Here is a 14351-nt window from a genome sequence, read left to right as displayed (position 1 = left end):
TCCAGAGCAGCAGGCCCATCATGCACTGGTGGCTGGGGAGTCACGTTATAACGCTGTATAACGCTGCTGTTGCACATGAATGCAACTTCACCGCCGTGCAGCTTCGTGTTGGAGGTGCCTGGTGTCGAACCGCCCAGTAAAAATCATCATCTGGGATGTCCCGTCAAGTTTCACCTGCAAACCTGCAACTTCATGGCACCGAAGCTGCGTTATGTACATCCCGCTTTAACAGGGTTATGTCAACAAAAATGGTGGTACACTGTTGTATGCATTTCACCTGACAGCTACAATGAGCAGGGTGTTGACAGTTCAAGCAAGGTACCCTACAACACACACATACACACACACACGCGCGCGCGCGCGCGCACACACACAAACTGCCAGCTACCCATTTCCACATCCTCACTTGTGCACTTCCGGGTGTGATCCGTCGTGTGGTTTGGGATCTTACATCAGCCAGAAGGGGCGGCTAGTTTGGGTTTGTAGAGGAAAACAGGATTGTGTGTGTGTGCGTGTGTGTAAGAGAGAGAGGCCGGTCAATGGACCAGAAGAACAGCAGGACACACACAGTTTAGCAGCTAATGGGCAGCGGCTCCTCGGTGTTAATGCGGGAGAGGCGCTCCGCCGGGGTTCAACTTTAAACTCTGTCAACTTGGAAAGGCGACAGAAGAAGTAGTGCCGCGGCTTTGTGCTGGCCGCTCAGGGAAAGCGTGTGTGTGCGTGTGTGTGCGTGTGTGAGAGAGAGCGGAGCCGGGCGCCGTCGTGTTTACCGGTGTCGTCAAGGTGTATCTCTGTACATGTACACGTGTTGCAAAGTGCAAGGTCCCCTCGGTGCGCGGCTCTCAGATATGAGCAGTGAGCAGCTGTAGCCGCAGCTCTTGTGTTCAGCTCCTCAGCTCCATGTGCCTGCTCCTCTAGACCTGCTCTCCTCATCAGCCAGCTTTGTTTCCACCCGACATGTCGAGCCTTCTGCTGGGAGTTATACGAAGGTGAGGAACTTTATCTTGTCTTCATTACATTAATTACATTGTTATAAGGTCGTGCCTCACACTAAACACCATTTCAGTGTACTTAAGAGTGTATTTAGACACAGTGTAGTTGTCTGGTAATATGCACATGGCGAAAATGCACATTTACCAAGAGCACAAATGCATTTATTGGCTATTTTTTCAGTAACATGCTTTGAAATATTCCATGTAAAAATCTACAAGGGGTAACTATGGTCATCTCTTCCTATTTGATATGGACTTAGATTCAGTTTGATCGTTTTGGTTTTTTTTTTTACCACTTTGAATAGTTAACAGAGTCGTTTTGGCCCACAAGACAGTTTTGTCTTGTTTTAGTTGGTTCAAAGGTTTTATCAGTGTAATAAATGAATATAGATGCTTTTGAGCAATTGTTGCAAACTAATCAGAGATATGGCCTCTGGCAGGATTCCCAGATAAACAGTCATTTCTTATGGCTCAAATGTATTTTGGGCATGTTTTCTTCTTCCACCTGTAACCATGTATATTTTAGATACCTTTAAGTGTATTTAGAAAGAGTACAAATACATTTTTTGGCCATTTTCTCAAAAAGTGCTTTGAAATATTCCATGTAAAAATCCATTAGGGGTAATTATAGTGATTTCCTCCTTTTTGATCTGGACTTTATTTCAGCTTGATCATTTTTACCAATTTGAGTAGAAACCATTTTGCCTGTCATCAGGTCATTTTGGACCTCAAGACCGACTTTTGTCTTTTCTAAGTTGGCTTAATATATAATGGATGAAGATAGGTGCTTTTGACCAGTTATTTTATCAGTTATTTTATATCAGTTATTTTATATTTTACCAATTATAGATATGGCCTCTGGCATTATTCACAGATAGGCAGTCATGTCATATGGCTGGGTTACACAGGTGACATCTAAGTAAGATGCACTGCAGTTGTCCTTATATTTTCAGGATATGCTAATATATGTAACGTGTACCCTGACTGTGAAATCTGTTTGCGTAATGACTGCCAGTTGCCAAAAACCTGACCAATGTGCTTTCAGAGAAGGATGACCTGAGATGACTTTTGAGTCAGAGCTCATAGAGGTCTCTGATTAAAACAACAGTCTGATTAAAACAACACTGTGATCCTTGTGCATACATTCCCTCTCTTTCCCCCAGGGTTTGTGATAGTGCCGCATCACATGGGGACCTGGGAGTAGAAGTGAGCGCTCCGTGGCATTGTGTGTGTGCTTTTTCTTTTCCAGTGGTAACGCATATTGAGTGTGTGACTGACTCTGTGGCGAGGGCATGTGAGTGAGTGACATCAAAACTAAAGAAGGGCCTGTGCATTTGTGGTATTTGTGTTTGATTGAAAGATCTGTAGTCAGCATTTCCCATTGTTTTTATACCTGTGTGAATAGCCTGAAAGACTTTCTGTGCATTTTATTTGCCCGACACTCACCGTTGCATGTCTGAGACTAATGTGTGCAGTAGGTGTGCATGCGCTATGTGTTGTCCAGGATCATCCCTGGTTCATGTGTGGACTCTGCCCTGTGAGATTATTGATCAGTTCAGTGAGGGGGGAGTGTGGGCGTGTTCTTGTCTTGGATGTGGATTGGCCTGGTGATTTTGGAGGTGTGTTTTATTGTTCTGGGGGAAAAGGAACCGTTCTCGGCCCAGCTGGAGTCGAGAGGCGGCCGGGAGAACGGGGTTCAGGAACTGATACGTTCACAGGGTTATCTGTTCTCGTCACGCCTCACTCGGCTGCTCTGTTCTGGAAAACATCCCTGCCTAGAAAATATCTCACTCCTCGGAGATGTTTTATTTTTAAACTCCTCAGAGGCTATCATAGGAAACTAAATTATAGCCTTTAAACTGCTGCAACATTGTCAGGAGGATGCAGACAGGTTTTTCAAGCTGACATGAACAACGTTAAATCTGCAGCAGTTTTCTTGCTGAACTTGCAGTGTGGCTCATCAGGTGTGGGGGATGGGGTAGGGGAAAGAGGAGGAGGGGATCAGGGCAGCGAGAGAAAAAGGCACCAAGGGATGAATGAGTGAGGCAGTGGTGGGTCAAAGGTCACCGGAGCCTGCAGAGCTCCCTGAAAAGATGCAAAGAATGAAGAGCAGAGGTGTTTAACTCAACTCGCTGCTTCGTTCTCTGTCTCAGCTCTCAAGTCTCAGGCAGCGCTTGTGCCTCGGCAGGAAAATGATGAACAATTAACAAATGCTTTGCTTCTCTTAATTAATTTCAAATTCAATCCAACTCGTCTCCTTTCTAATTTGAATCACATTTGAAGTAAGTCCTGGCACTACGTGGCTGGTTATGCTAATTAGTAGCGTGACAGAGGAGATGGTTGGGCTCGTGCTTACAGTAATTTACTTTACCATGTGGGGGAAAAAACCTAAAGGCCATTTTAAAGAAAGTTCTGTCCTGCTGCTTCTGATATAATGGTTCTTTTTATATATATACATGTATAATGTTTGCCTTTGTCCCACAGTTCAGGGGCAAAATGTCAGTCCTGGAACTTATTTTCTGGGGAAACAAACAAACAAAACAAAAAAAAAAAGAAAGAAAAGAAAAAGACTCAAGTTTTCTGCTGTATATTGGTGAAGTGTCAATTTGATGGGTGTGAGGAATGGAGACTTACAATAAGACCAACCAACATTCTTGACAGTAATTGGTTATTCCACATCCTGCATGAAGTGAATGCAAAAACTCAAGTTGATATTAAGTTGGTCAGAAAATCATATGGCCTGGGGGAACCCCGATGGCTGAATGTGTAGAGTACGTATCACGTAATAGGCTACTGCAGTGGCCTGGGTTTGAATCCAACCCAGACCCTTTGCTGCATGTTGTCCCCTCTCTGCCCTGTATATTGTGTCTGATAACAAAAAAAAAAAAGAAAATCACCTGCCTGTCAGTCTGTTTAGGATTTACATATGTACATCTGCAGATCTTGAGTGTAAGAAGCATACATATTTAATGAAGACATGAGCTGACCACAGTTCAATAAAGATCCACAATCCAAAACTGGCACTCATATCACATGCACACTCAATGTCCATATTGCTCTGTAAATGAACAGCACAAAGGATAACTCCCCGTCTACATATGTCATGTCATATGTCACCAACACATGAATGGTTAAACAGCCACCACGCTGCAGGATCCATGTCCTGAGGCAGTTTGAACCCTGAGGCTGGCATCACAGTGTACTTGGCTCCCTGCCTTTCCACCATCAGGTTACACATTATCTTCTCACTGCGTGCTTCTGGGCTTGCTTACTGCATGAGCCCTTTTTACACTCTGACCACTGTGTGTGTGCGTGTGTGAGTGTGTGCACATGATGTTTAATGACACACTCAGTGTAGCCAATTGGGAGCTGCATGCCGGTGCTCACCAGGACAGCACTGTCACTCACTTTGAAGCAGCAGCCCAAGTAGAGGAGTGTGATTTGTGTCTGTAGTGAAAATGTTCACCACCGTGGATGCGAGTTGGAATTGGAGGCGATGAAAACAAACGCCAGCCACTTGAGTAAAGTGGTGCCCTACAGTTTATCTGAGTTTGTCATTCAAGCAGTGCAGGACATAAGTTATTTTTGAGGGCATCTCAGGTTAACCTTTCGGTCCACAGTGAGACACAAAACACACCGCCTCAGTCGCTGGTTAGCCATTGGTTGCTTGACAAAGGGAAATATAGAACACTATATTGATATTAGGCTATGTCAATATCGCAATAATTATGAGACTATATATCATCTTGGATTTTGGATATCATGATCTGACATATGTATTGTCTTGCCCTAGTTATAAAGGCTGCAAGGCAGTGAACAGATGAAATCATTGAACTTATTGCCTGTCTTGGTCATTATATGCACATTACTAATGACTGTTTCTGAAAAAGTCTCTTTTGTTTCAATATTTTATGAAAACACCTATAGCTATCCCTGCAGTATCATCCCAATATTGTTATCAAGGTATTTGGTCAAACAAATCATGATATTTGACACACTCGAGGCCTCTGTTTAACAGCTCTCTCAGTCTCAGCTGCTTGTATTTGTGAATATTATGCTGCTAACAAACAGTAAACTGGCCCCCTGCATGCCTGTCCCTTTATGTTGAGGCGTTCTCAGGTTGCAGTGGCTGCCCCAGGTCAGCACAGGCATCTCAGTGTCCCTGCTGTCACATGAAAACCAGCACATTTTGGGCTTTTTTTTGTCAAGACCTGAGGGCTCGACCAGTAACCACAACCCAGTCACAAGTCATCAGTGTCAAAAATCCTGACAAGTTTGTGGTTTTACGAGATTTTAATCATAACTCTGTAATGAGGGAATGTTTTGCAAACAGCAGTGGATAAAAAAAAACAGTCAGTACAAATGCCAGACAATAATTTCAAACAGGGTTACAGAAGAACAGATATGGGGAAAAACAAGTCGCACCACAGCCTGTGCATCCAGACAGTTACAAAGAGCTCAAGTCAGAGATGATCACTTTGTTTTATTTATTCACTAATGCATTTATAGCATGCTGAGAGATTGTCCACCAGAGCACTGCAGCATCACATGTTAGATCACAAACTTCATTAATGATTTCATAGTCACCCAAACAACTGTTTTTTTCCTGTTTTTGAAGAACTCTTGCAGGTTTTGTGTGGAATACTTTTTTTGCATGTCTAAATCATGTCTTATAGACATGTTGGTTGTTGAGCCAGCTCAATTACACGTCATTGTAAATGTAAATTATTCCACTGATCTCCCACCATTGATGACTTTGCATAATCTTTGGACAGATTAAGATTGCTGTATGGAGAAAAAAATGTGATATCAGTATCTTACAACAGCCAGGCTAAATACATGTCAGTGTTCTCTCTCTCTTCTGTCTCCATGTTTCAGTGTCATGATTCTGAGCTTGTTTTCCTTTGTGTTTGTTCAGCACTACCCAGAAAAAAAAACACGTGTCACAAGAACACAACTTCATTGTGTTTGGATTTATGCTTCTTTCTCTTCCTTCCCTCCGAGTGTCTGAGGACAGAGGACGTTGTAGTGCTTTATAGCCCCTTGAGGCAAATTTGTAATAAGTGGTTTTGGGTTGTATAAATAAAACTGGCTTGACTTCTCTTCAACCATTTTTCTCCTTTGGATATATACTGGAGGTCTCCATTTTGAAATTTATCTTGATGTAGAAATCGACCTTTCAAATCTTACTTCAAAAGATGACAGTATTTACCTCATATGAAATGTGTCCTAAATAGAGTTTGATTGTGTGATTACCCCATCTGCCAGTTGCTGTATAACAATGTGTAAAGCTGCTGAAACTAATCTTTGATTGTTAAAAAAAAAAAAAAACAAGCAAACCCTCATCTTCCCTGTCTTGAGTATATTTAAGGCCCCCTGCAGCAATTTGATGACCTCAGTCTTTTTCAAACGTCCTCCTGAAACAATTCAGCGGGGTATGTTTATCTCCACCAGTGACAGGCTCAGTTACAAGTTTCACCTGTACAGCAGGTGTAACCACACCTCTTTAAGCAATATCAGCCATGCCTTTCAAGTAAATCATTGTTGTACCTGGTAAAATGGGAGTGCAATCTAAGTACAGACAGCTAGCACAACCAATCCTAACCCCAGATTAACCTGCTGTGCATATGAAACTCACCGTGATTGGTGGAAATAATCACACATCACGTTGTGAGATTAAGTGTCTCAGGAAGAGTTTTGGGAGTGACTGAGGTCATGAGGTCACTTGGATGGGCCTTTAATGGCAGATTGAAAAAAACAGCAGCTCTGTATAGTCGTATACTCAGTTACACACGACATCATTTTGGCACTTAGTATGATAGGAATTCAACATACTGCAGTGTTTTTACTAACCAGAAATAAAGCAGCACGTCAGCTGAGTTCATGTCATGTGAGTCAGTTGAGTTGACATTCATGGTGTTGACATTCACGAGTATATTACATTTTCATACTTAAAGAGTGTGAAAACACTACCTACTCAAAACTTGATTAGAGTGAGTATATGATATGCCTTTGGCACACAGCCAATGAGTTAGGTTTATACCACCACCTGCTCTCTTGGATTGCGTGTTGGTCAATGAGGGTATAAACTATAGAGGGGCAATAAGTAATTTTCTTACCGCCCAATAGCACAAAATGACCGTAATATTTCTAATACTAATGATGACATAACAAATCCCCCATTGTCATTTCTAGTTTTCAAACTTATTTCCTGTTCTCAACTGTGTTTTGGACCAAAGACTCAAGCCACCTTCCCCACACCCCACCCAAAAACAAGACTTAAAAACTTTGTTCTCAAGCCAAAAATGCAAATGGAAAATCAGGATTATCATCACATTAGTTTGCATGACAGTATATCACCGCTGCTGCTCTAACCGCCGTGTCTGCTCTCCTCTCTTGCAGGCGGGGTGGTGTTGGGACAAGTGTTGGGGTTCGCTCCCTGGCCTCTATCCCCTCACTGCCCCCGGCTGTGGCTGAGTTTGTCAGGGGGGCGGCTGAGGAGTGCAAGCCTGCCAATGTGCACGTGGTGACAGGCACCCAGGCGGAAACAGCCAACATCCTGGCCGGCTTGGAGAAGGAAGGGATGGTCAAAAGGCTTCCCAAATATGAGAACTGGTGAGGGCTTCACATTTCTCCTAATAAAATGTGATGTGATATTTTAACATTATTTTTCCTCAATCTCTGGCGGAAATTGTCAGAATAGCTGCCCTGGACTTCAGCAAGGAGGATGCTTGTCGATAGATTAGCCAGCTGTCCTAATTTAGTGCTCATTATGCTGTAGTATGTGGTCAATACAGTCTTCAGCAGCAATTATGATAACAGTAATCAATGTTTTTTTTCCTGTATACAGCATGTGCAAAGAATGACAGTGCTTTAAAGTAAACAAAGTGTAAGGTTCCATATTGTACAAAACCGTCTTTTCCTCACCTAAATCTGTATAGGAATTTTGTATTTAATAGATGAGAAAATGTGAAATCTTGAACCGCTCCAGTTTGCCATCATTTCTTCATTTATATATTTGTCTTTTGGATCCATTAGTGACATCACTAAGGGCTGACGACAGGCCGCTCCCACTCAGTTTCTGGCTTTTGTCATCATTAGGAATGGAGACACGAGAAGAATGGAGCACCCACTACAAAAGCTAGATTTGTTTTTGTTCCTTTCTCCTGAGATACATTTCACAAAGACCACTTTTTAAAGATACATTTTAAAGACTACTGAAGCTGGGTTGAATTTGGAAGAAAGAAATAAGCAAAATGTGGAACTTTTAACAACCAAACCAAAGTAAGATATCAAGCTAAAGCTGATCAAATAATGGATCAGGGGTTCAACAGTGAATCAGAACAAATCATGCAACTGAATTACACTGTTTGTGGCCATTGATTATCAAACCCCGTCCAGTTGTTGAGTTCTTTCCTGGGTGCCGTATCTACTTTATATCTGCCATTGTTTGCCTATGGCTAATGTAATCACATTATTTTATCAATGTGTCGCTATAAAAAAAGATCAGGCTACTCTCACTCACATTTCTCACACAGTGGACCTCAAGCCAGCCATCAGATGCCAGGCACACACACACACACACACACACACACACACACACACACACACACACAAAATCCCTCCCATGGTCATAAAACTAGATAAGACAGCTAGAGGTGTATTATTAATGAACTTTCATCACAGCTGATTAGATACATTTCATTATACTTGGCTATCACCATGGCAGCTTTATTGTTTGATTTTATGACACGTTTCCAAAATTACAAGTTAGCTCTTGGCTCGTGGCCATTGTTGCAGCCTGACATTATGGATGTTTTCTGAGTTTGGACCGGAGCTACTGCAGCCCCTTCCCCCTGATTCAGAATTAGTTTTGACCTGGTCACTTGGTGTATGCACAACATGTATCATCATGTATTACCAAATTTACCCTCAGGGATCAATAAAGTATTTCTGATTCTGATTCTGATTCTGATAAGAGTAATAATAGTAATAACATAAATGTTGCTGGGTACCAACATGGAGAAAGGACACAGAGAACCTCACAAATGTTGTAAAATAGCCAATAGAAAGTCAAATCTCTTACAAGCAAAACTGAACTTTGGTAGAGTGTTGGGTTGTATAGTTTCCTGGTTGTGATACGAGTCCACATGGTGGTGAAATATCCTCATTAGTTGCTCTGTGCTCCCCTGGGCTGATAATCCACAATACTGCGTTTATATCTCTCTATTCACTTCCATAGTGCAGCAAAACAGCTCCTAAAACAACACTTTTAGCACATTAACAAACATGAACAAAACAGATTAAGCTAAGCAAAAAAGCATCAAGTTCTGACACCCATTTTTAGGCAGTTACAGTTATTTGTTAAAGTACTATCAGGTCCTTTCCTTCTGGTGAAAGGCTAGTATGTGGAAGTCATCAGCCGGATCTACTTTCCAGTTAAAACAGAAAAATAACAAGAAAAGAACAAGATATTGTTTTTTTTTTATATTTGCATAGTCCACTTTATTTATGTACCAGCATAACTCACAAATTCCTGAAATTGATCATGTGTTTCGTGATTTTTTTGTGTTGTCCACATTTTCCTGGCCCCAGGAACATGCAAATGTATTTTCATTGTTTGTCTCCCAGAGTCCATAATTGTTCTGCACGGTGCTCTGACTTCACGGTCGTTGTTGTTGTTGGCAGCTGGCTGGCTCGCACCGACCCCAAGGACGTGGCTCGGGTGGAGAGTAAGACGGTGATTGTGACCAAAAAGCAGAGGGACACCATCCCCATCCCCAGCGGGGGGGCCAAGAGCCAGCTGGGCAGCTGGATGAGCGAGGCCGACTGGCAGAAGGCCCGAGAGGAGCGATTCCCCGGCTGCATGACAGGTACAGAACATGACACCATCACTTGCCTTTTTTCCCCCCAAAAGGTGATTGGCTAAAAGACTTTGACCCAATGCCATGTTTTTAATATATGTATTTACTTTGCAAAAAATGGTGATGATTGTTACAGAGCACATCAGAAGTCCCACGTGTAAGAGAATATGAGTCAGTCATGCCTTGGAGTGTTTAGGAAGTTACATCGTATTGCATTGTATTGAGTGAAGAGAAAGAGAGAACAGTGTAATAGGAGAGCACTGAAGTATTAAATTACTTCTCGGCAAAATGAGAACATGATGCAGGTCATCGGCACTACTGTTTGTGTCATATTAATAATGAAAAAATCAGTCTAATATTAACTAAATCCTTATCCTAACTGTTCTGCCTAGTCCTTTGAGTAAGGTGGAGCATGGTGTAAAGGTTTCCAGAATTGGCTAGTCCAACAAGTGTTTTAAATGATAATGATAATGAAATAAAGCTTATTAATATGTTGTATTAACTCTGCCCCTCCATCTCCATCTGTGTAGGTCGGACCATGTATGTGATCCCCTTCAGCATGGGTCCTGTAGGCTCCACTCTGACCAAATATGGTGTCCAGGTACTTGAATTGTACACTTTACACTGATGTATTTTATTTCTTTATTTAACCACTCACTGTAGTATTTTATTGTTTTTACATTATTATTATTTTACATATTACAATGCTGCATTATTCACTGAAAGACTAAACAGAGGAGGGTGTTAAAGTTTTCCTCTTGTTCAAGGTGACGGACTCGCCGTACGTTGTGGCCAGCATGGGAATCATGACGCGTATGGGCACACCTGTCCTGAATAAACTGGCTGAAGGGGTGGAGTTTGTGCGCTGCCAGCACTCTTTAGGACGACCCTTACCACTCAAAGGTACCTGTCACTGGAGCGTCACACAAGCTGTTTTTGCGGTTTGCTGTCCTTTTTGATAGGTTTGTAAAGTTATGCACTTTTCAAAAAAAAAAAAAAAAAAGAATTCCAAACTCATGCAAACATTTTGCCTTTCTCTTATTTTCCTCCTCCATCTCTTCCTTCCACATTCTTCCATCATCAACTCCCTCTGATCTCCATCGTGGCCGGCCCCTCTCTCCCCCTCAGCCCCCCTGGTCAACTCCTGGCCCTGTAACCCCGACAAGGTGCTGATCTCTCACCTGCCGGACACCAGGCAGATCCTCTCGTTCGGCAGCGGCTACGGAGGAAACTCCCTCTTGGGGAAGAAGTGCTTCGCCCTGCGCATCGCCTCCCGAATCGCCAAGGACGAGGGCTGGTTGGCCGAACACATGCTGGTGAGGAAGGGCAAAAATGTGATTTAATGGATGTGGTTTTTCCATCACCAACTGTGTTTATCCCCACCAGATTTGAACTCTTTTTTTTCTGTTTAGGAGTAACCTCTAGTGGCATACTAGCAACGTTGAAGCATTACAGTGAAATTACATTGTCTGTCTTCATATCATGAGCCTAATACTAGTAGAGCCTGATTGACACAAGAGTTTTGGGACTGATAGTGATAATTGGGAATAAGGCTTCTCAGTTTTCTCAAGTATTTGGCTGTAATGCTTTTTCCTCTCCTCTCCTCTCGTGTCTTCAGATCCTGGGTATCACCAACCCTCAGGGAGTGAAACGGTACGTAGCTGCGGCCTTCCCCAGCGCCTGCGGTAAAACCAACCTGGCCATGATGAAACCAGCTCTGCCGGGATGGAAGGTGGAGTGTGTGGGAGACGACATCGCCTGGATGAAGTTTGACAGCCAGGGTGCGGATATATGCCCGCTTTCTCTCACTCACTTCTTCACTTGTTGATTCGCTCACAACACATTGTCTCTCACCCCGACTTGCTCACAGACAAATGTACTGTGCACCAGGGCTCGGCACTACGACCTGAAATTATTTTCATGATATATTGTCACATTTACCTCAATGATGACAAGTGAAACTAATGTCTAATATAGATTTTTGTGCCTGTGATGCCCAAATGTTGCATTCTCTGTACTGCAGTTGAACTTAGAAATTAGAAGTTGGATGTCAAGTTTTGAGTAATAAGGATAACCACATCATCTGCCAGTGTGTTAGTGAACTGGTGTAAACAATCTTCACTGCACACTTTGTGATAGTGACATAAAACACAACCACCAAGGGTCTCAAGGGTTTGCCAGAGTCACATTTTACTTGTAAAGGCCTCAAATTAAAGGAGCACACACAGAGCTGCAGTAGAGGAATGCATTACTACAGTGGTACTTTTCCTTGCTGGCTGTAAACATGGCACTTGTATGACTCTTGTATATCCAGGCAAACTGAGGGCCATCAACCCAGAGAATGGTTTCTTCGGTGTGGCCCCCGGCACCTCGGCCAAGACCAACCCCCACGCCATGTCCACCATCTCCAAAAACACCGTGTTCACCAACGTGGGTGAGACCAGCGATGGAGGCGTGTGGTGGGAGGGCCTGGACCCCCCCGCAGCTGGTATCACACTCACAGACTGGCTGGGCAAAGCCTGGAAGCCAGGTAACTTCCACCCAAAGACGATGTGTGTTTTTACAAACATGTCATAAACCTGCAGGGTGACTGCACTTGGGTTTGTAGTGCAGCAGTGTTACAGAAGCTCATTACCTGTGCCCGTGTTTACTGCTTGGTTTTTATAGTTTTTTATACAATATTTTAGCATGTCCTTGGCTTGTATTTCTTTGCCAAAACAGTCATCTGCTTGGCCTTTATGACTGTTGTAAAAGCACATCTGCAGACCGAGATGACCCATTGTAGTATCACTTACCTGGATAGCATGATCGCTTTGACTTTTGTGTTGACGGTCACAGAACTCCTTTTGAAGCTCTAGTCCACATTAGTGATCTGTAAAGTCTTCTAGGCAAGGAATTCTCTCTTGTAGCATTTAGGTATTTCACTTGCTTTATTTTAAACAGTGAATTTTAGTTCCCTTTGCCATAGGCTGCTCTTTTTGGTTCAAAAATACATACGTGTGAACTTTCTTCCCAGACAGTCACAGAATTGAATACATTGTAATTGCAAAAGTATGTTTTGGACTGTTTTCAAATATTCTGCCAACTTTTCATAGCAAGTTGCAACGTTACCGGAGTCACACAGATATTCTTAGCAAGTGAAACACATCAGCCACCATCTTGAATTGAGCTTCCATTAGTGGGTGAAACTGAAGGACAGCTGGTTCCTGCAAAATTACACCAGCACAAATATGAGAGGTTAACTCAGGAGTTATGGTGTCAATGATGCCACCTAGTGGTATGGAGTAATCCTCCACTGCTTCCAAGCAATGACCTTGTTGGGTCAGTGACCTGAAGTCTGGAGTAACTCTCCAGATTTTCTTTTTTCATTTTCTTTTTTCTTTCTTTTTTTTGCACTCACTTGCTATGGATTTAATTTGTACCCCCAATCTAATCTTAACTTTTACTGTAGGCTTTTTATAGTTAAATTCTGTATTCTGCTCATATTGCCATCTATGGGCTAAAATTATATTACTGACAGTAACATAAGTTGACATCTAGATGTTCATGATATTCTTTGCTTCGTGAATCCATTAAAAAAAAGTACATTTTACACATTTTACACAAAAATATTGATATTATTGAAAACATCAATGAAAGTATTAGCCTAAAAATAAGGTCTTTCCATGACTTGTCTCTGTAAACAGGAAGCTCCACTCCGTGTGCCCACCCCAACTCCCGGTTCTGCACCCCGGCAGCTCAGTGTCCCATCATCGACCCCCACTGGGAGAGCGAGGAGGGAGTTCCCATCGATGCCATTATCTTTGGTGGCAGGAGACCAGAAGGTCAGTGCTGCTCTCACTCAAACACATGAAGAGTTTCGGTCCAAATAAAGAATACAGCCAGCATTTGGAGAGAAAAAAAAAAAAAACATTTTAGACATTTAACTGAAAGCCTTATCCAGTGCGAATTACAATGACTGCAACAGTCGAATAAGCTTTAAGTGGTAGAACGTACCAACCAACCAAACAAGCAGCCAGTAAATACAGAGTGCAGCGGTCAGAGCCTGACAGTGTTCTTGTGACCCTGGATTGATCCTGTCAGAGAAAAGTGTAAAGACAAGCAAGACACATAAAATGACAGGTAATGAGAGGTGAAAAGTGTTTAATGATAACATGTAAAAATGATTACAGATAAGTACAGTACTTTTTAATGTGCACTTAGAGATATTGAATGATTAGGTCATACTTTTTCCAGGATGAATATTTCACATTTTGGTGTTGAACTCTTCATGTGCAAACAGTAAAAAAAAAAAAAAAAAAAAAAAAATCCCAAATCAGGAATCACCATGACAGTGTGCTATGGCACAGTGCAGTAAACAAGTTGGAATTTTGACCTTTGACCCTGTGCATTTGCCAGGAGTACCTCTGGTGTATGAAGCTTTTAACTGGCGTCACGGGGTGTTTGTTGGAGCTGCCATGAGGTCTGAAGCCACAGCAGCTGCTGAGCATAAAGG

At 42.4% G+C, this 14351-nt stretch overlaps 1 protein-coding gene across 1 annotated transcript in view; it reads left to right on the top strand.

Annotated features, from left to right (window-relative positions):
• Positions 1-510: 510 nt before the first annotated feature.
• Positions 511-14351, top strand: part of pck2 (phosphoenolpyruvate carboxykinase 2 (mitochondrial)) — a 16017-nt gene continuing 2176 nt past the window's right edge. The window contains exons 1-10 of the mRNA XM_030078940.1: positions 511-989; positions 7395-7607; positions 9681-9865; positions 10387-10457; positions 10624-10759; positions 10985-11172; positions 11475-11637; positions 12171-12386; positions 13543-13680; positions 14255-14350. Coding sequence (XP_029934800.1) covers positions 958-989; positions 7395-7607; positions 9681-9865; positions 10387-10457; positions 10624-10759; positions 10985-11172; positions 11475-11637; positions 12171-12386; positions 13543-13680; positions 14255-14350 — 1438 coding nt within the window. The 5' untranslated portion in view covers positions 511-957. The remainder of the gene's footprint in view (positions 990-7394; positions 7608-9680; positions 9866-10386; positions 10458-10623; positions 10760-10984; positions 11173-11474; positions 11638-12170; positions 12387-13542; positions 13681-14254; position 14351) is intronic.

The sequence above is a fragment of the Myripristis murdjan genome, chromosome 20 (assembly GCF_902150065.1).
Source record: "Myripristis murdjan chromosome 20, fMyrMur1.1, whole genome shotgun sequence".
Classification (NCBI taxonomy): Eukaryota; Metazoa; Chordata; class Actinopteri; order Holocentriformes; family Holocentridae; genus Myripristis; species Myripristis murdjan.
Note: the sequence above shows the minus strand (reverse complement) of the source record. Positions and strands in the feature narration are given on the sequence as shown.